This window comes from Lepisma saccharinum, chromosome 20 (assembly GCF_977018435.1).
Source record: "Lepisma saccharinum chromosome 20, izLepSacc3.1, whole genome shotgun sequence".
NCBI lineage: Eukaryota > Metazoa > Arthropoda > Insecta > Zygentoma > Lepismatidae > Lepisma > Lepisma saccharinum.
The window spans coordinates 39,217,939-39,240,793 of NC_139248.1; the positions used below are offsets into that span (position 1 = coordinate 39,217,939).

The following is a 22,855-nucleotide window of genomic DNA, read 5'->3' on the forward strand; positions in this document are numbered from 1 at the left end:
ATGATGCATTTACTTGTGGAATTTAATTATATTTTATTTGTGCTTTTATGGTATTTAAATGTTAATTACATTACAACTACATATGGATGCTATGGATTTCATTTAAATTTTATGACTATTTTAAGTACCTTATTTTTACATATGAATGGCTTATTGCAGAAAGGGACCTGAGTCACATTTTTGAGGTATAGGAGTTAATGGTATTTTTGATTTTCCTAGTTACAAACACATCTTTTAGTGCAGAAAGGACGTCAGTCACACGAGGTCTTTAGCCAAGAAAATGCAAGTGAAAAGTGTACTTTAATGCAGAAAGGTACCTGAGTCACTGACTCGGGTCCTTTTCTGCAATAAACTTAGCCATATTTATACGTTGTACGAACTGTTTACGCTAATCTGTAATGCCGCTCGGGGCGGTAAAAATACTGTCAAACTTATTGACACCAGTAACATTATTGGTTTCGCAACGTGGTGGCCTCATGTCTACAAAAAAAATGTGGCATCTGTGGAAACTACCATGTTTTCCTACAAGAATAGGCAGTATTTTCAGATTTCCAAGTATCATTACTTTGAATACTGTGTTGAAAATAAGGGTACTGTCAAGGTTTCCGAATTCATCAAAGGTTTGACGTCTTACACCTTCTATCTGTCCAAAGGTGCAAGAATCGTAATTCCTACGCCACGTACATTCCCAGTTGCACGTATGCCGATCAAGCTTACTAAATTGAAGGACATACGAACTGCCTTGTCGTATGTACCAGACGACGTCAAAGGATTTTATGAAGATATTCTTCAGTGGCCCACTACGCACGGCAATGAAACAGACTCAGATGTAGCATAACACATGCATGTATGAGCTCGTACATTATTGTACTTCAAACACCGACAATAAAGTCCAGAAAGTGCAGTACACTGTCATTTATTGATGAATCTATAATTTTCTGTGGCATTCTGTATAACTTAACCTAACTTAACCTAGCTTATGTGGCAACGACAAACGGGCGTTTGTAGTGAATATTTCTCAAAGTTTCCACTTTTATTGCAGAAAGGTACCGGAGTCACAACCTTTTCATCTCCACTGTCTCTAGCAGCATACTGCAGGGGGGAGCATTGAGGGTTGCAAAATTAACTTTTCTTTATGCTGAATATTTGAGCCAACAGGGGTACATTTCTTGCTTACACTATCAATATTATACGATTTTTCTTGTTTTTCTCAGCATTGTGTAAAAGTGACTCAGGTCCCTTTCTGCAATAAGCCATTCATATAATCTTTTTGATTACTTGTGCGATATCTACAAACAAATGCATGATTAAAGGTTGTTGTAAAAACAGTACTAGAGGCTGGAACAGTGCTGCTCATAATCTGTTGGCATAATGGATAACACTGTTGCCTTGTAATTAAAGGTAATTAAACTTGAAGTCAAATTCACAGATCAAGAAAATAATTGTTTCTTCCTCAATATCTTTCAGGCCACAGATAAAGATGTAGGAGAAAATGGATTAGTAACGTACAGTATTAGTACAAAGGATGTTCCAGTTGTAATCAACAGAAACACTGGCATTATATATCCAGCATCGGGAAGTGTACTCAATAATGATCTCACATTTACTGTCATGGCACAAGATGGTGGTAATAATGATAATATTGTTAATATTACAGTAAGTGTTGACATTATTTCTATTATTTTTTTTCTGGTTCATTAACATTGATTGCATAAGATATGAAAAGAATCTTTTATATTATATGTGCAATTCTCTGCACTTGCTTAATGAGGAAACCAAATAATAAGATTATGAAAGTTATCCGGTCATAAACACAAACTCTACATGTGAGAATGTTATTGTTAGTGGCCATGTGCATTTCCAGGTTTAATGCAGTAAGTGTTATTGTAGTTCCGTTTCTAAGATTGATAACAGACACGACGATGCATATATTAACAACAACAACTATTTCTTACTGCAAACGGTAAGTTACAAAGATGTACAGTTTCTATAGCATCTTCACCCTGACACCGTCATACTTACGACACAGATTATTCCATCCCATGTAATGTACTCATAGTTGCCCATCTTCAACATAACCCCCTTTGTGAACATTATGTGCTAATAATGATATTTCTTCTTTTACACATACACTAGCTAATGCTAAATTATCTAACATGAATATCCCCTTACTTATTTTCTCCATTTTTGACTTAGTTACATTTTTAGTAAGTATATTAGCTTCTACATTTTGTGAATTTACATGTTGTAGGTAGACATTTCCATTTGCTACATCCACTTTTACAAATTATATTTTCTATTTCTGTGCTTTGTTCTTGCCTTTACAGTGTTACTTGAGATCCAATCAATTGCCGATTTACTGTCAGTCTTAACAATTACTGGTCTATTTACAAAATTTCCAACATCTAATTCTGATATTACATCACACAAACCTTTACATAATGCCAGGGGCGGCGCGTGCCTTTTCAGGCAGGCAGGGCACATTTTTCTTTTTGGGTGGAGAGGGGCAGTTAATCTCTATATTCCTCTTTAAGGTTTTTGAGTGAAGTTCCTTGACATGGAGTAAGTAAATTGTGGGTCTGTAAATCCTTTTTTATGTATTATCATTCCTCGTGTGCTTTATTTATTCTATGTGTCACTTTCTCACAAACAAAGGTAGGTTGCAAAAATGGCCCAAGAGCCGAAACATGCCTGCTTTAATAGAGATGCTTATTATTATTATTATTATTATTATTATTATTATTAAGAAACAACTGAAAAGAAACACACATTTACTCTTTCACCATGCATTGTGCTCTCTCTCCAGACGACAACAGGGGATGAACTTTTTTTGCAGTAGTAACATAAGAAAGGTGAAGGGAAGTGAAGTGCACGTTAAAGCTCATGCAGTGGTTTGGTGCGTTTTTCAGATTTACGATATGTAAATCTAGTATCATTTCATGTACTAAAATAGCTGAAATTCAAGGGTGCCAAACTTTTCTTGACAATTTTAACAAATGTGAACAGACTTTAAAACCATTTCAGGGTTTTCCAGATGGAATGACATAGTTCACATTACTGGGTTTGATTCATGATGGAAGAGCATTGCACAATGATTCGAATTCTACTTAGTCCAACATAAACTTGTCTGAGCGTAAAGTGCAGTTGCATAACTAATGGATCTGCATTGAGGGAAGGGGGTGTGCCAGGAGGTGATGATATCAGGATACCAGAAAAATGAAAAATGAGAACAGTGTTTGCTTTTCCCTCATTAAGAAATTTTTCACAAAACATTACGCCACCTACTGCATTGTTCCCATGTTGATCCACAAAAGCATCCCCTTCCTATCCTCAAACTCAACCAAATGTCCCTCCAGTTAGGAATTTTCACTTTGAGCATTGAATAAAACAATTACCCAAATTTTCCAGCATATTCTAGCAAATCCCACGTATATTGGGTGTTATTTTGTTTCCAGCATTTAACATGCATAAGTTCTTATACAAGAACAACATCTTGGTGATCTTTGCCAAGAGTAGCAGAGAGGCAAATTGAAATAAAAAAATAAATCAATTAAATAAAAAACATCAAATATCTGAAAAAATCTTCAACGGAATTTCACAATTACAAAGTCATAGTAATAGAGAAAATCTAAGACCACTTCAATTGGCATGGCAGTAGCTTGAACTTATAAAAGAAAGGAGTTTGGAGTCGACTATTAAGTGAGAAATATTTTATCAAAGTTGTTAAGCTGCATTTGAAATAAGTAACAAACGAAACTCTCAACAATAACAGCAGCAGCAGCATAAACAACAGCACTGTTGTGCATACACTATACTCCTAATAGCAGCCTCACCCTTTTAATGCCACCTCTTGCTTTCTTTGGCTGGAAAGATGCATACTCATTTAGCAGAATTATCTGTTTACCCAGTAACAAACATTTGCCTCTTTCATGTGGGTTCTTGTAACATTGCAGAGATATACATGCAATTTTTCTCTGTGGTAACTTGGTGCACTTGAAAAATAAATTAACCAAGAAACAGAAAAAAGAAAAATGTAACAATGAAACAATAAACTAACTAAAACGCTGATAGCAAACAAAAGCTAAAACATTTCTGAGGGTATTTTCACCTACAGAAAATCAACGGTCAACACGTGAAAAGTCCTGCATTGCAATACTGCATACTGTCTTATCTCCTCTGTGCTCCAGTAGACGATAGAGAAAAAGCTCTCTCTAAGCAAGGGCATAGAAGAAACAGAAGGGAGGTAATGTGACATCATTGCTTTCTGTCCCGACCACACTCCTCCCTTGCAGAACCCCATGCTGAGTAATACTGTAGTTTTCGGCATTCTTTTACAGTGTCATCTTTCACTTGTCAGAAATTAATTTAAAGACTTAACAATTGTCAGCCATGTTTAAAATAGTTCTGCATGAAATTTTATTTCATTGACCAGACAAACCACAGAATTGGATTAATTGCCTTGTAAATGAAATCATGGAGCTGTGTCCATGTTATCCAGTCGTAGGGTGTCTGATTGCCACGAGGGAAGGAGGGAGATGAGATGATTCATGAGAGGAAAAGAAAGAATGAATGTCAAAATAGTCATAATGACTGATATAGTGAACATTTCAAAATAATTGGCTCATGTGCGATCCCACATTAAAAAAAAAATACCTGCCAAAGTCACTGGATTTAAGTCCACTTTATTCTCAGCAACACTTCTACAGGGCTACTATAAATGATTCATTCGATTTCAAAACACTGTATTTTCCAAAGTATTGAAAATAACTGTAAACTCACCAAGTTTGCATCGCGACACACCAATTGGCAGTACGAGTGCAGTGCTTGTATAAAATGGTGACAAACCAAGAAAAGAGCTTTTCTGTGTTGGAATATGCGAGATGTTCATCTGTTATTGCAGTTCAGCGTGTATTCAGAAGAGAGTAGAGAAAAGAACCACCATGTGAACGGAGAATTTTTCGGCTCTATTAACCAAGTCATTGTGTGAGCTTTTTTGGCCTAATTTCCCATGGTATTGGCAATTTAAGGACACTGGAATTTCTACAAAATGTATGGGTGGAACTCGACTACTCAACTTGGATGTGTGTCTTGTGGCCAGAGGGCTACACATAGAACATTTGTAGAATGTGAGGAAAACTTGATGAGTTTACAGTTATTTTCATGTATCTTTCATATCTGTATGTGCAATACTTTGGGAAATACAGTGTTTTCTAATCAAATGAATCATTTATAGTAGCCCTGTATTTAAAGTGGGCTCCAAAACCTGAAATGTACCTTACCAGAAAATAACTCATAATCTCTGATTACAATCCTAAATTATTAACCACTAAGCTACTGAAGAGGCCCACTGCATTTGTTTTGTTTAAATTTGTTTCTGCTGCTCATGTTTTTAAAAAATAGAATTGTTTCTGATATATATATGTATATTTGTTAATCATAAGTTCATTGTATTTCTAGATAAAGATGTTGTCAAGGGAACATATTTTTGTAGTGACAGTGGATGATGTTAAAGATGGTGACTTAGATACTGCAATCATTGAACTCAATAATAAGTTAGGCACAACACTGAGAGATCTGTCATCATCTTTGATACCATATGATGAAAGTAAACGTATGAGAGCAGATGCTGCATCTCAATCTTTCCGTCTTGTTGCATACGCATTTGATGCAGAGAATAAAGACTTCATTACCATTGATAGTTTCAAAGAGTAAGTATATTTCTAATTACAACATTTTAAAAATTTAAGTGAAAATGAGATATATATATATATAAAAAATGATAAGATTTAGTAAATACAAGGCCCACCTATAAAAAACCTAACTTTCTTTTTAGGTAAGAAAACAAGTAAATTACCTTCATATGACTTTATCACCTTCAAAATAATCACCAGAGGAGACAATACACTGTGACCATTTGTACAGGTCTTGGAAACATTGTTGATAGTCATTGACATTAAGTGTTCGCAAAATATGCGTAACATTTAATTTAATGTCCACAACGTTGTCAAATCTTTGCCCTTTCATAGCTATTTTAAGCTTAGGAAATAGGAAAAAATCAGCAGGCGATAAGTCCGGAGAATATGAAGGGTATGAGGCCGAGCATTATCATGTAACAGAAACCATTGGCCAGAATCACAGAGGTCCTTCCTAACCAGCTTCATCCTGTTTCTGAGTCGACCACTACAGGAGGAGCTAGGGGGGTAAACCATGCCTCAGCCCCCCTTGTAGCCCCTAGATTTTGGTAGTACGATAGATGCATTTCAATCTAAAACTTAAAAAGTAAAATTTACTTTTTCCAATGTAAACTTCCATTGGGTAAAGTACAATGTTCAAGTACATTTTCTAGTTCGGTTAGATCGCAATTACTTTCTTACGGTGTGTTCTGATTTGATTTGCTTATTTTACCTCGCTTCTTGTGCCACTTTTGGCTAATTTACGAAGATGGGGATGAGTGATGACATCATGAAATTGATATTGTTGTTATTGATTTGCTCTATTTTACTTCGCATCTTGTGCCACTTTTGGCTAATTTGCGAAGATGGGGATGAGTGATGATATGATGAAATTGAGGATTAGACACTCACAAACATCCATGCCCAGACCAGAATTCGAACCCGGGACCCCAGGCGTCATAGGGTGATGTGCTAACCAATCCTCCATGAGGGCCGCCACGATATGTTCTGAAATCAAAGAGCCACTGATCATTCGATACTAAGTAATTTGCCAATCATGAGTCGCCAAACTTGCTACAAAATGCTGCCTGCCTGGTAGATGGACGTATTCAGTGGCTGTGAGATTGTTCTTTGATTGCTGTTGGCATATACAGATGAATTTGTATAATTCATAGGCGTCCGCACAGGGGGGGGGGGCGGTAATTGGCTCCCTAATCATGGACGTCCGCAGATTCTTTCAACAGAGGGACAAGGAAGGTATTTTTCATGGGGTATATTGCTACCTCCTAAATACCACTTGAATTTGAAATTATCGCATTAATGTAAATTACTTTGACTGAAATCAAATTATACGTGTGAAATATATATTTTTAGGTTGACATTCGATTTCCAAGGGGGAGGTGTGGCCATCCTTGCTTCCCCTTTCAGACGTCCATGTCCCTACATTATTATACTTTCATCTAGAAATTTCGTGTAGAGGAATCTTATCGCTGTTATTAAACGATATTATACTCTTAAAGAATATAAAGTATTTTCAAGCCGATAAAATTCCAAAGTAACTACGGGGGAAGGGGATTGCCCCTCCTCAACCTTCGATGGAAATCAATTCTAAGGGGGCAAGGGGGCCAAACAATGAGGTAAAAGAAATCTCTAAGAGTAGCAGAACAAAAGGATACTCAAGATGGAATTCATTTTCACGACTTTCGTGCATTATTTCTTACAGACGGCCAAGACCACCTGCAGGGTGGCACAAAGGGAAATTTCCTCGATATAAAATTTAAACAATTAAAAATACATTTCGTAAAAATTTCAAATTCAGAGCCATAACTAGGAAGCAGCCGGAGTTGGCCCTGAGCGCCAAACTATCTAAATGAAAAAAATTGTAAAAGCGAATGCCAAGGAACCCCATGATTTTTTTAGTGTGATATTACATCAATATTGTTTTCAGTTTGCAAAAAATTTGGATCTTAATATTTCCTTGCTCGCTTCGCTTGCAATTTTCTTGTTTTCTGTAATGCATTGCAAATTACCAGAGACAAAAGTAATAACTACTAAGTACTTCAGACTCTTGCTGCTAAACAGTTTTGTCTTAAATGCATGAACACAACTTCGGGAGGAAAAGGATCGCGGCACATTTCAGAGACAATTTATTTATTCGTTATTGTGTCTCTATGTTGCTGAATTTATATGGGTATTGATGGGTTGTATATACCACCATCAATGCAATGAAACTAAAACAGTGAAAAAAAATGAGGTTTTCTTTCCCGACTGAACTTTTATCAAGGCTTTTGAACCCCCCTAATCAGAAGGTCTGCGCATGCCTATGGTACAATTATGATCAACAAGATAATGTTACCACAATGTTGTGGCAATGTTAGCCCCTAACATACCTAACGTTGTTACAATCTTGAATATATGTTGATACAACATTTTGAAAACGTTGTGTCAATGTTTAAGGGTAATTTATTTCAACGTTGTGGCAACATATACTGAACATTATGTAGCAGCGTTAGGTATATAAAGGGTTAACGTTGCAACAACTTTTTTGCAACATTACCTTGCTGCCTGTGTAATTTACGAATATAACAACAATGCATATTTAAAGTCTGGTCATTTCGCATGGTAAGCTATATTAGCAATCTTGCCAAGGCATATTTGTATATAATACATATGCGTAACAGGAAAAACTTATGTTTGAAACATCACAGTTTCTCTTTACATATTATAAAAACCTTGTCCTTCCACCAAAATAGGCAATTGTTAGTCTGGAGAGTTTGATGAATTAACCAATCTCTAACTACACCTTGTAATCAGTTTCTTTTTGCAGTTTTTTTTTTGTCCTCATTTTCCATTTAGAAGGGTACACCTTCTCTTTGGTAAGTGAATTGTTTTCATAAATGTTTTCCCTTGCAAGGTGATGGTCTAAGTGTTTTCAGTATTGAAGTGGTACATATTTACTTAGATAGTTCACTTAGATCTTATTTATTCAGTAGTGGGAAACTTACTTCAGTTAGGAAAGTAATAATTTGCTATGGTGCGGCATGTGTTGGATATATCACGTGCCGTAGTTCCGGAGGATGATGGATATTATACAGCTGATAGTCAGGATGCTGTGGATCTATCAGGAAGGTATACATGGTTAAGAGATGCTGTTATGGTGTGCAGTGGTATGTGGGAAGGCAGTCGTGTAGAGCATCTTCGTACATTGTGGTAAGAAGTTGTGGATGGTGCGAGTTCATTCGACCAGTTATATATTTGTGACGGATGGCTTCGATATGAGTTGTGATTTCGGGAAAGGTTATTCGTTTGTACAGTAGTCGTGTAGGACTTGGTAGGACTACTCTGAAGGCCAAACGAAGAGCATGTCTTTCCAGAACTTGTAGTATATGATAAAATGAATCTGGTGCTGATATCCATGCAGTGTGGCCATAAGTAATTGTTGGTCGAAGGAAAGCCTTGTAGGTATGTAAGACGACCTGGGAGTTGAGTCCCCAGGAGGTTCCAATTAGACGTTTGAGTAACCTTAGCCGATTTGTAGCTTTCTGGACAATGTTGAGCAAGTGAGGTATCCAGGTTAGCTTGGAGTCAAATATGACTCCCAGGTATTTTGCAGTGGTGGCAGGCAGAATAGGAGTTCCCCGTATTTTAATGTTTAACAATGTTGGCTTCCTTTGGATCTTCGAGCGACAGCCTGTCTGTAGAAACACCAATGCTTGTGTTTTGAGAGCATTAATTGTGAGATGCCATGTGTCACACCATCTTTGGAAGGAGTTTATAGCTGGTTGGAAAGCTTTGTTGATAGCTTGGATGGTTGAACAACATGCAAGGAATGCGGTGTCGTCGGCGAATTGGTAGATAGAAACTTGTGGGTTTCTTGGCATATCGGCAACGTATAGTATGTAAAGTAATGGTGATAGAGCAGCACCCTGTGGAACGCCAGAGTAAGGGAAAATGGGGTATGACATCGCTCCATTTACATTGACATAAGCGACCCTATTTGTTAGAAAGCTGTGTACTAATCTGACATAGGAAAGCGGTAGGTGGAATTTATGGAGCTTGTAGATGAGTCCAGTATGCCATACTTTGTCAAATGCTTTCTCCAAGTCGAATAGTACTAGACAGGATGGTTTGGAAGTGTTGAAGTGATTTGTGATGTGAGTCGTTAGTTTTAACAAATTATCAAGGACACTGTGTTGAGATCTAAAGCCTGCTTGGTGCGACGGAAGTAAACTGTGTGCTTGTAAGTGCACGTGTATGCATCGAACAATGATGCGTTCGAATATTTTGCTAAAGGTTGATGTGAGCTGAATAGGTCGATAGTTTGTGGGGTTGATACTATCTTTGTGTGGCTTTGGGAACATTAGAACCTTCGAAATCTTCCAGTCTGTTGGGTAGTGTCCTGTGCGGAGGATAAAATTGTAGATAATAGTCAGAATGGACAGCAATGCAAGCGGGGCCTGTTTAATCAATACGTATGTGATATTGTCCAATCCGGGAGCAGTGTTTCTCTTCCTACGCACAGTATTCATAACATCGTCTGTTGTGATAGGAACAGTTAGAGCATTAGTAGGATCAATAGTGTGCGTATTACTGGGTTGCAGTTGCCTGTTATTCGGGTTGGTGACTCTGTCAATTTTGGTCTGGAGGCGGAGATTTGTAGCTAGTTGTGGTGTTGGAGTGAAAGTGTCTTGCAAGACATTTGCGAAGGCATAAGCTTTTTCAGTGTTGGTGTTTAGAGCTCCGTCCTTGATTGTTATCGGATAAGGAGTACTACTGGATTGTCCAGTGAGCTCCTTGAAACGTTTCCAGTATTTTGTGGGATGGCTTTCATCACTCAATTGGTTGCACGTTTCAATCCATTGACGTTGTTTATAAGCTTTTATATAGTTTCGAACTGTACGCAGCCATTGACGATATAAATTAAGGGATTCAGGATTTCTGGTCTGGTCCCTGTATGCTCATCGTGATGCTGTGATTAGGTGAAGATATTGTGGAGGTAGCTTTGGTTTGTAACTATTGAGAGTGGTCGTAGGTATGTTAGTGGTTGCCGTACTGGTAATCTGTGCTGTAAGATGTTCCACCGCCGTATCGAGTTCCTCTGAATTGTTTGGTGGTGGAAGTGGGTCAGAAAATGCCTGCTGTAGCTTTGCACTATATGCCTCCCAGTTCGCTTTGTTGTAACACCAGATTATTCGAGGTTGTATTGTACTGCTCGTATTGCGGTTACCAAGATTTAAGGTGATTTTCACTGGGTCATGGTCACTGCCGATGGAATCCAGCACAGATATGTTCAAACAGGTACTAAGAGATGTTGATGATATAATGACGTCTGGGGTAGTGTCACTTATGGGACGTGTGGCTCTGGTCAGTACATGGAATTCGGCTGTAGTGTTTTGGTCGAGAAATTGTAAAAAGTTTGTTTTGTCTTGCATGCTACGACTATGATAATTGATGTCCTCTGCTATGATATAGTGTTTGCTAAGGGTTTGGATATGTTGAAAGAATTGGTATGGAATAGTTTCCCATGGTCTTACATAGATGGCAGCAAATGTAACGACCCGGGATGTAAAGTAGATGATACTAGCAGTATGTTCTGGCAAGTGGAAGTTTGGTGGGAAGGTAACTGTTCGATATGGTAATTTTCTATCTACTCCAATTGCTGTGCCACCGTTTGCTCTTAAGCCCGGCAGACCATCGTGGCGTAAGATGTTGTATGGTGGAATATGACAGATCATCTTTGGAGCCAGGTAGGTTTCGTTTAGCGCAAAGCAGTGAACAGATTCTTCCAAGAGCAGGTGTTGCAATAAAGCTTTTCGTTTAGAAACGGATCGGATATTTAAAAATAGAAAAGTATACATATTCCGTACTGCCATATTCAAAACTTTAAACCGCAGTTTCCAAGTGGGATATGTGGAAATGCACATGAGGAGCAGAGTATGTTGCATGGAGTTTCAAGTTTAAAATGGTTTTAGCAGATGCTGTTACTTGGGTTAATATGTGCATTCTTGAAAATGGGTGCACATTTTGGAGAGTCAGTGTGAAGAAACGTATTAGATCTTCCACTGTTACTCGTAGTGAGTTGTCAGGTTCTGTAGCAGTGTCATTGGTGCGCAGGGGAACTGTTAGGTCAGGGTGTTCAGGTATTGCATCTGGCTTGGCTTTGCATTTGTAACTGTATGTAGGATGGTTTTCCGTACATGTGACACATTTTGGTGGAGCAGTTTGGTTTTGACATTCTTTGGTTGAATGGGGTCCTGAACAGTATCCGCATTTATCTCGGTTTGGACATGCAGCAGTAGTGTGCTTGTTATAATGTTGGCATTTTTCGCACCGCAATGGAAGAGGTTGTTGAGAACGGGATGGTTCAACTTTGTACCTGTGTAGTAGTGTGTCTACAGCATTTTGTGAGTCTGTTAGGACCCGCACCATGTATGTGGGTCCGTTGTTGTTGCGAATACGGATACATTTGCGGATTTGTACACCTTCGCATTCCAGTTCCTCAAAGATCCCTTCCTCAAAGATCTCTTCCTTACAACTTCGATATTCACACATTTTCAAAGGATAATAAAACACATTTTTCACTAATTACAATCGAAGTTATCCTTATTTGTTTTACTAAAACTTATGTTTGTTTTGCATTTGAGTCACACTGCCATCTAGTGTAAACTGTAGGAAATACAAGGTTTGGTGGTCAGTGCACCCACAAATTCAGATTAAACAAAACACTCCGATCTGATGTTTGTGGTGCTCATGGTGGTGACCATCCAAACTAAAGCGTATTCAGTGGAATGTTCTTTTTTTTGTAACGTTGATGCAACGTTATCACAACGTTGTTCCCCTATATACAACATTCCATCATAAATACAACAAGCATATAATGTTGTGGCAACGTTATCACAACATTGTTCCCCTACATACTACATTCATCATAAATACAACATACATACAACGTTGTGGCAATGTTAGTGTGTTGACTATAGCCTCTGTAAATCGTATCACTATATTTCGGAATAGGTCTAACAGGTGCTAAACATTGGAAAGATTGACCTTCCAACCTCCATAGTCCACCGTTAAAATTGCTGGCTTGATATCAAGGGGTCCAGGTTTGATGCCCGGTAAGATTTCATTAAATCATGCAGATTCCACTAGAAGGGCTTCCTCGATGGCATAATGATAACGTCGTTGACTTGTAATGAAGGAGTCCTGAGTTCGATACCCTGTGAAGGCATATAGCACAGTGGTTTGGATCGAATTCCACTTTAAATTGTAGGCCCAGTCCCGATTAAGCCATCTGTGCATAAAGTGGACTTCAAAAAAGATTCAATTCCACTAGAAGATGTAGCTCTCGTCCCGATTAGTCTCTGTGTATGGGCCTTAATACATATTAAATAAAGCAATCATTGAAATATCGTACAGTGCGAATATCAGCAGGTTTGGGCAATTTTCTTGCTGGCAGTCCTAGTCCTACATGTTAATTAATTTTAATTTGGGAGGTTAAGAATCAATTGCTGCAGTACCACCATAGTGACCAAATTTCATTCCATGCAGAAGAATCAACCTTTGAAGCACATCTAAAACTATTAATCCAATGCTGTTCAGTATGTATGCATAATATATTCTGAAATAAAATTATAATCTTCAGCAGTTATTTTCACTAATCAAAATGCCCAGTGCAAGAGTTGCAAACTCTATTCATTGTCTTTATGTCGATGTATTTGTCTCCTAGTGCAGCTGGATTTGTAATTAAAATAGGTTTGTTCATTGAGAATGACACCTCCTAAGTGGATGGTATTTAACTCTCATCCTCCCAATTTTTAGCCCGAAGTTCTGAATTCCAGTCGTTGAACAAGAAAAAGTAAAATATTTTATCATGGCAGAGAAAATGGTATCATTAACACGCTTTCTATCCAAGGGTGGTATAGCTTATTTGATGCCTATTTTATTAAGTTAGTGCTGCATTTCTGAAGCATGAAAAGCTTCAATCTTTAGCCACTCTCTACTGTTGTGATTTCAACAGTTTGGAGTTATGGCAGAAAGGAACTCAAAATAAAGACCCTTCAGCAGCTGCTTGCAATGGTTGAAATATTGAAAATTGCCTTTTACAAACTTTATTTGTGTTATTGAAATGTGCAAGCCCCCATCAACAGCTGCTAGCGGCAAATCAAGTGTTACCTTTATAATCAAATTGGTAACGAGAAGTTGAGGGCTCTGTCTATTCTGTCCTTCGAGAAAGAGCTTGCAAAACCTTTGGATTTAAACAAGGTTGTAGCTGCTCACAATAACAAACGTATCTTGTAGTTTCTTGATGTGGATATTTTCTTACTTGAACAAAAAGTACTCACACTCTTTACATATAAATACGTGTAGTATTTATACATATATCCAGCGAGTTGAATAAGTGTAGTTTTTATAGTGTATTTTGTTTACGGTTCATATCAATAGTAACTATGTGATATTATCCCCCTCGATAATGGGTTAGGAAAATAAAACAATACAATTATTGCATTTTATTTAACATAAAAGATTTGTATTTATGCAACAAAATGCAACATAACATCTCAGTGATTTATCTTTGGATCTGACTGTAAAATATGTCACTGACAAAATAATACAGTAGAGTTACGCAATTACCTTTTAGCCGATATTAGTTAGCTCCCTGAGAATTTCACTCCGAAATCTATAGCTCCCCTACTTATTTTTGGCTGGTGCCGTCTCTGCCACCAAGCACTTCCTTGTAATACCAGTGATTGATTGTTTGGTTTTCAGGAACAAATTCATGGTGGATCAGTTCTTGGGAATCAATAAAATGCGATCTCCACATTGTTGTCATTCCTTGATGTCAAAGGGCATCCTGATCTTGGTTCATCCTCGACACTTTCACATCCACCTTTGAAACGATCGTACCACTCATTCACCTGGGTTCTTGATCATGCTGCATCACCATACACTGCCTGTATCATTTGTAATGTTTCAGTAAACGATTTACCCAATTTGTAACAAAACTTTATGTTGTAACATTCTTCCATCTTGGTGTGCATATTTTGTATGCCGCCTGCACACAACCTGCCCCAATACCAATTGCCTGTAACAGGTTGAAACATGCACTGATGGGAAGTTTAGATTTAGCTCTTTGCAGTGTTGCCAGTATACAGTACCTTTTTATTTGACTTGGTTCTTTTTTTGACAGTTCGGTTTCTTTATGTGCAGACTTTGTACTATTGTAGGCTTCCATTAGATGCATAAGAAAGAATTAAGGAATACCAACTATTCATATTGTTACAAACACTAGTTTCCTACAACAGCAAAAACTTCAGAGTGGTCTTTGTGATTATTGTTTATGTAAAATTGAATGACTGCCTCATGGAGTGGCATTTCTAAAATAAGGGGGGGGTGATAATCCTCTCTTTGACCCAGTATTCATAAAAAAATAACATCAAAGGCAGGAAAAGACGGCAAAATGAGGACTGTTTAGAAAAAATGTACACATAACTCCCCCCAACCCATTCGAAAATCAGGATAAGCCACTGGTCTCATACAATACTGTTATGAATCCTTAAGTTAACGACAAGCACTTGGATATTTTTGTAACTTTTGTGAAAATTTTCTGAATACTTTTATAATGAAATTTATTTCATTTATCACATTTACAGAATGGCAAATGGTATAACAAAAGTGGAAACTTTAAATGAAGCATCTGTACAAGGCTCTGGTGATGAAACAGACACAACTGGTCTCACTGCAGCATCCATAACGTTAGGTGTAATTGTTCTGCTGTTACTTATTGGTGGTGGAGCAGGATTCTACTTCCTCTACATAAAGTAAGTATTATTAGCTGTGCTAACAATATCACATTGTTACAATTTTATGCAATTAGGAGAAACATATTCTTACCTATAATTCAAGTAATCTGCATTTAACACAAGACAGTCGTCCAGAGAAAAGAACTTAGAATGTGTCTATGTAGAACTGTTAGAGAACAGAAATTGAATGTGTATATGAACAATCCAAACGAATATAAAGTTTAATGCGATCTTCAAATATCATCAAAGTGAAATAACTTAATCAAAATATCCAAAGTATCACTCTTTAAATGAACTCAAGATACACATGATCTTTATTAGGGTCAATATCACACAACGTTCAAGCAGAAAATGTTTTTTTTTTTAATACTTTTACACGATGAAATTTATCAATGAACATTAATATTTTAACTGGGAAGTTCATGTACATACATTAAAAGTTTTCAAACCAGTTCAATTCAAGTGATCAGTAATCAGAATTACCAAATCCTCCTTCAAAAATAGCATCATTCTTGCATATTCTATAATTGCCACAAGAAAAATGTTAGTAGAACGGTGGATATATTTCTGAAGTGAGAGTCGCATTTATCATATAAAATGCATATTTAGAAAAAAAATGTTTAATTACATTTTTTGTCTGCTAGGCATTAGGCTAACCAACTTGTAGCATCTGACCCTCTATGGCATCATCACTAATCTATGTGTTATCCATATGTTTTTCCCATCCATTAATTTAACTAACAATTACATATTTCACACTGTTTGCTATTAACATAATGGCAAATATGTCTGTAAATCACTTGTTCCCATCTACAGATAGATGATGTGCAAAGTAAGTTTGCTAAATTTAACCTTACTAAATATAATACTTAATGCTCTATCCCTGAAACATTGGCAGGCATTTTTGGATATTTATGTAGTGTAGTTGCCTTGCATTTGGTTTTATCTGAATTATAACCAATTTCAATAAGAGTGCACCTCTGCAATCCACATGAAAATGATCAATATATATCTGAGTTCCATAACAAATTATTGATGTGACTATACTTAACTTCTTAGACCATGTGCCAGCAACGTTGTAGTTAAACACAACAGAAGACAAATGAAATCATGATGAAGGGCATTTTATAAGTCTGTTCAAGCTTTGGTATTCATCTCAGAGTCATTATTATTATACTGGTTAATAAGCAGAGAGAAAAAAGCAGCAGTAATTCTGATATCGCTACTTGACTTGGTACCTTCCCGCAGGCACATAATAATAAAGTAAATGTGTGTTAGCTTTGAAACGTTACTCTAATAAACAATAATTAAGTCCGAACTTCATGTTTTCATAGTATACCACTTAATATAAGCTATGCATGGTTCCATGAGCTTTCATAATTTCCAAAAAATTCTATTTTTATGTGAAGGAACACAGAACATAAATATTATGATTAAAATTTCATCCAGTCTTTCAAATCTTTTTCTTGGATCAAGTGTACCAAAGCTAATAACAACACAAAATAACAATTATTTCTGTATATCAATATGGAAAGTGAAAAACTTAAAAAGAAATGTGTACCAGATATTTACACATCTGGTGTATATTGAGTAGAAAATATCATCCCGTGGATGTAATAATATAGCAATAAAATAATCATATATTCTTATGTAGTGTATAATAATGATTGTTGATTTATTATTTTTCTACTATTCGATTCTGTATTAGTGGAAACATTTACAAGAATTTCTGGCATTGGCATTGGGGATTTTTGAATTGAAATGAATTGAAAGCATTATGCAGGGATATGTGTTGTTATCCACACTCAAAAGGAACTGAAGAAGTACAGTACACTTCTTAATTTTCATCCCACTGTTCTCCCATCAATAAGAATAATGATTAATCAGATAAGTTTCTCATAACACAAGCACACATATGCAAACACGTATGTTATATATATGTGCACAGTGGCATTTTTAAACATTAATATCACAAGCTTACAAGTAGATGTTATGCAAATTTGTTAAGAATTATATTTCCATTCCAGACCAAGGCGAGAAGCTGGATCAACGTCAGATATCAGAAAGCAGCCTCTGGAAAATGAAACAAATTACAGGTAAGCAGAAAATGAAATAAGGTCAATAAGATTCATTAATATTGCTATTGTGTGTTGAAATTTACAGCTGATTGTTTGAACACTGGGCGATATTTTTGCAGAGTTCACATACTGCACCCAAGGACCAAGGATGTTTAAGAAGGTGTTTAATCCCTATCCTCTGTAGAATATATGAAACAACTGGTTCAGCCCTCACCATTCCCACCCCTCACCCAACAAATCCAGGGTGCACTAATGACTGCAAAGGACAAGTCTGGCATGTATCCAAGAATGTGGGATGTTGGACAAGAGAAAGTTACAGATCAATGTCTGCCCACATGACAACAATATTATTTTTAACAAGGAATATTTAAATAAAGGAATGAATAAATTATTCGAAAATACAATGTATATGTACACTTCTCTACAACATGCATGTACAATAATATGATATACATTGCCTATAAAGACAAACAATTAACCAACTCATTATCTCCTGTAGGACTAAGTTGGAACTAACCACCAGTAAACTGACAGCAATGCCAACTAAACCCATGAAATTAGGCAGGTTGCAGAAGTTTGCACTGTTGCCACATCACAGAACAACCCTGTTTTTATGAGGCTTAAGAGAATGAAAGATCTCGTTGTAGAGTTGTAGTGTTGGTCCTTGTAATCCATGTGATACAAATTAACAGTATTTGCTCGAAAGGTCAGGGATGACCCGTGACATAGTGGCCGCCTCTGCAACCCCTGCAATGCAGGGGGGAGGGGAGGTGTATGGGCCCCACAATGTGCTCTTGAAATATTATATAATTGCAGAAATTCCACAATTAGTATCGCTTCAAAAAAAATCTAATTATGAAAGGAAACAGAGATTTGGTTTCCAGTAACATCATATGACGATGTCTGCGATAATAAGCAGTGGAATATTGTCTCAGCCAGAGGGGGCTGGGTAACTTGTAATGTGGGTCCCCTCCGAAAGGTAGAATTAACTTACTTGCTATGCAGAAAGCAATCGATAGGAAAATATCTCTCATACCTTTATAGCTATGCAATTTGTCGTAAAAGTAGTGTAGTGTGTCAGTTGTCTACAGTTATGAAACATTCAGTTGCTCGACCAGTCGAAGTCTTATTACTACAAAATAAACATGAAACTTGGTAATTCATAACCTTTTACCACTAATGTTAGTTTTATATGAGATATTTAAAATGTAACTTCACACTAAATATTTTCAATGGGAGCCCAAGCCATTTCCCTTTTCATATTGAAATAAGAGCTGAAATGAATTTCCCACATTATCTACACCTGTTATGTTTTACTTCAAAGGGTTCCACAAACCCAGTAGGAGGTGGAGCCCAGGAGCAATTACCCCTTTGCCCTAGGGCCATCCCCTACTCTGCCACGCGGGGTACACCGTATGAGTTCATGATGGCCATAATTTTGTGTAATTTTGTAAGTTCATTTTTCTTACATATTGAAATTTTGTGGCCTAGCTAACTATTGGACGAGTACGTGCATCCCACTCTGGCATCATATTTTTTTGTCACTAAGAGGCCCCCCAATATTTTACTTGAGAACTGCACTATGCCACTGGGGATGACACAAAAGTGCCCTGGAGAGAGATCGGTCTGATGTTCGAACTAGGCAATGCAGCTTGGTTGACGTTGCCACACAGTGCATGGGAACCAGTGATGTTTGCCCCACTCTCGCTTTGCTTTTCTCATATGTGGCACCAGCGCAATTCTGCCCAGCTGCCTATTTTCATGGCCATGCGATTAGTCCACGATTACTTGCTGAATATCATGATAGAAGAAGCAACAAGAATTATATTTTCCTTCACACACACTACCACAGTTACGATCAATTTGGTCTTATCAATTACAGACAAGAATTGCACTTGCCATTTTTCTCGGACAGATCATAAAGGTTCTGAGAGACAAAGGAACACAGTAATGCCTTCATGTGTCTCCATGAATATCGTATAGAACAAACGCACCAAGCATTGTTTCTTCCCTACTGGCATCAGAACATCAAGCTGTATGAAAGAAATAGATAGTCCACTTGGTGGGTGGCACATTGAACACAGACAGCTCTGGGTTACTTCTCCCTGATTCAAAATCCAATATCACTGATGTGTCTTTTCATGTTTGCAGCTCCATTGAAGCTGAAGCCCACTAAATTGTTAGTTTCAGGCGTAAGCACCAACTAGCATTCAAAATTGTCTGTCCCTGCTTCAGCATGCATGCCATACAAAATATAGAAATACTTCTAGAACACAGTTGATTTGCAAGAAAATTTGAACCCACAGTGAAACTATTCTGTTATCAACATGCCTAAATTTCTGACTTGCAATAACAAAGAGATTTATTTACCATACTGGTCAGAAAATAAGCTGCACTTGGATATAAGCCATGCCCTGAAAATTTGAGGGGAAAAAGGATATACTTGGATATAAGCAGCAACCTTATATTCAGAGAGTGAGGTAAGAAATATTACTGGTAGCAATTTTATTCTATATATCTAGTATTTGAAAAACGATATGTACCTATAGAATTTTCTATCTACACATTTATTTTCTTGTTAGCTACGGTATGAATCATTATTAACTTTAGTAGAAACACGTACATAAACATTTATTATCACAACGTTACTAACACAGTGAAGAATAACATATTCACATCAGTACATTACAGATATAACTGACTTAAATAGTACTAGTATTATGAATTATGAATAATGTATTTTCATAACGTGCTTTGGATGGTTAGCTAAACATATTGCTGCATTCGAACAAAACAATATACACAATCTTAACACCAAAATCAAACATTGCATTGTTGCATCATTAGAATACTGCCAGTTTCATTTACAGACATTAGCTGTATCATTGCATTATTTAAATAAGCTGCACCTTAACATTCATAGTTGAAATTTGGATAAAAAGTGCAGCTTACTTTTGTCCAACATGATAACTTGGATACAAGTTTTTTTTTTCTTTTGTTTAATCAGTTCCTAAAAAGTTTTTATCACCTCATTTTGCATGGATTAAACTAAAATGTGATCTTATCCTAATATTGATCAAAATTTTCTGAAGTTTGTGTAATATTAATGAATGATAAATATTTCTCTTGTTAGATCAGCATTACAATATGTTATTACATGAACAAGATGCTAAGAAATTTGTTTTGTCTAGTGTGAACAGAAAAATTTCAGGAGTGACCTCAAGCCCCCTGAGGCCCCTTCTCCTCTCTGGATACATGCCAGTCAACATTTTCACAAAGTTTAAAGCATCCTGGGAAATGTATCAAGTGGACACTGTACAACTAGAGTGTGAAATGTAAAAAGAGTGAATTTCCGAATCGAACTATATGTATATTTCTTGTAATAAACTGATTTTCTAATATGAAAATCTATTAATATTTTTAATAAACTATTGTGAACTGTTATGGTATAGTTGCAATGGAATACTTACATATTAACATTTATAAATACTTTCAAGAAATTTAAATTTTTACAATTGTGTAGATATTGGTGGGTGGTATCATCAGGGGTGGCACCAAAAAATTCAAATGTAATCAGTGCAAGCAATGATTACTTCATTTTTCAACTATTTATTCAATTATTAAAAGATAGAGTTTTCTTACAAGCATTTCATTTTATGGAGTACAAGGGAACACAGTAATAGCACCGATACAAAATCATGTAACAGTGGAGATAAATTGAAAATTCTCTCATGGATCTAAACTTTGTGAGAAAGTATTCATTGTGATATGAAAAGGTGATTGAATGACACTGTTAGTAACTGTAATGAAATTTACCCATTCTTAATATACTACTTAATAGCATTGACCAAAAAAAGGACTGGGTCATCATCATCATCATTCTTTGCTGTTCCTGCCTCTGGATGGGTCAGCATAGACGTTCAGCTTCTCCATTTATTCTATTCTTCCACCACTCTTCTCTTTCCATGTTGTTCCAAGCTTGGCCTCTTCTCATTAAACTCAACACTATCTGCTCTTTTCACCGACATTGTAAGCTCTTACTCATACTGCACCCACTCTCTTCATGTGTTGGAACCATTTCATCTGTACCTCATCTATTCTGCCCTGAAGCTTCACCACCCCCACTGTCTTCTGGATCTCCTCATTCCTTATTTTATCCCTTCTAGTCTTCCCCAATATACTCCTTAAAAATCTTGTCTCCACTGCCTGCATCTATCTTATGTCTCTCTCTATCATTGTACAATCTCTGCTTCATACATAATTCTCAGCACATAGTATATGTTATATATTACCTTCTTGCATTTCATATGTACATTCCTGTTCCACGTTAATCTTCAAATGCTTTGATAGAGTCCACCACCTATTTGTCCTCTTCTGTTTACCTCCCCATCTATTCTTCCACTTCTATCAATTGTGCTTCCAAGATATTGAAACTCTCCTCTGCCCTCAACTCTTCCATGTCAACCTTTATTCTTGGTACATTTCTGGCTCTGTTGTTATTAGCACCTCACTCTTTTTTGCACTGAATTTCATTTCTGCTCTTCTAGTTTCCTCATTCCAACCATAGGCGCCGACTCCATGGGGCTTAGGGGGGCTCGAGCCCCCCCCAATGTTAATGATGTGGGGGCAGAGCCCCCCGAATAATTTTGCTTAAGAGGATCTAATGTATTAATTTTTTTTTCTTGTAAAGTTTACTCTGAATTGTGCCACATGAACTTAACTTTAAACGCACATTAGAAATGTTCTAGACCATCAACTTTGGGGGGCTGAGACCGCTAAACCATCAACTTTGGGGAGGGGGACTATGTCCGGATACAGCAAAACACATGACTTATTACTATATACTAAGTATATAATTATTATTTACTGTTATACATATTAATCAGAGACATAATGAATTTAGCCAACGACTTGTTAAAGACTGTTTGGGAATCCCCTAAAAGAATGCAAATATTTAGGAATATTATTGATGTGAATGAGAAGGCTGGCCACATTGGACTGCGACCACTTTGTCCTCGTCGGTGGACGTTGACAGCCTCCAGTGTGCAACAGATCTTAAAGAACTATGAAAACCTTCTAAATTTTCTTGAGAAATTTTCTGAAGAAGATTCTACTGACGCAGCATCAAAATGTGCTGGATACCTGGAGACAATGCTTAACTTCAAAACATTTTTCTTTCTCTCCCTCTACTGCCATGTGATGGGTCCAATAGAAGAGGTAAAATGTAAGATTCAGTTTCCACGCATTGGTGCTACAGAAGTGGAATCAAAACTAAAATACTTGACTGACATCTTTCAAGAAAAGC

At 36.8% G+C, this 22,855-nt stretch overlaps 1 protein-coding gene across 2 annotated transcripts in view; it reads left to right on the forward strand.

Annotated features, from left to right (window-relative positions):
- LOC146003238 (protocadherin Fat 1-like) overlaps window positions 1-22,855 on the forward strand; it is a 246,955-nt gene that overhangs the window by 212,140 nt on the left and 11,960 nt on the right. For both annotated transcript variants that reach the window (XM_083141412.1, XM_083141413.1), the window contains exons 13-16: window positions 1,468-1,656; window positions 5,458-5,708; window positions 15,323-15,490; window positions 17,500-17,568. In XM_083141412.1, coding sequence (XP_082997538.1) covers window positions 1,468-1,656; window positions 5,458-5,708; window positions 15,323-15,490; window positions 17,500-17,568 — 677 coding nt within the window. The remainder of the gene's footprint in view (window positions 1-1,467; window positions 1,657-5,457; window positions 5,709-15,322; window positions 15,491-17,499; window positions 17,569-22,855) is intronic.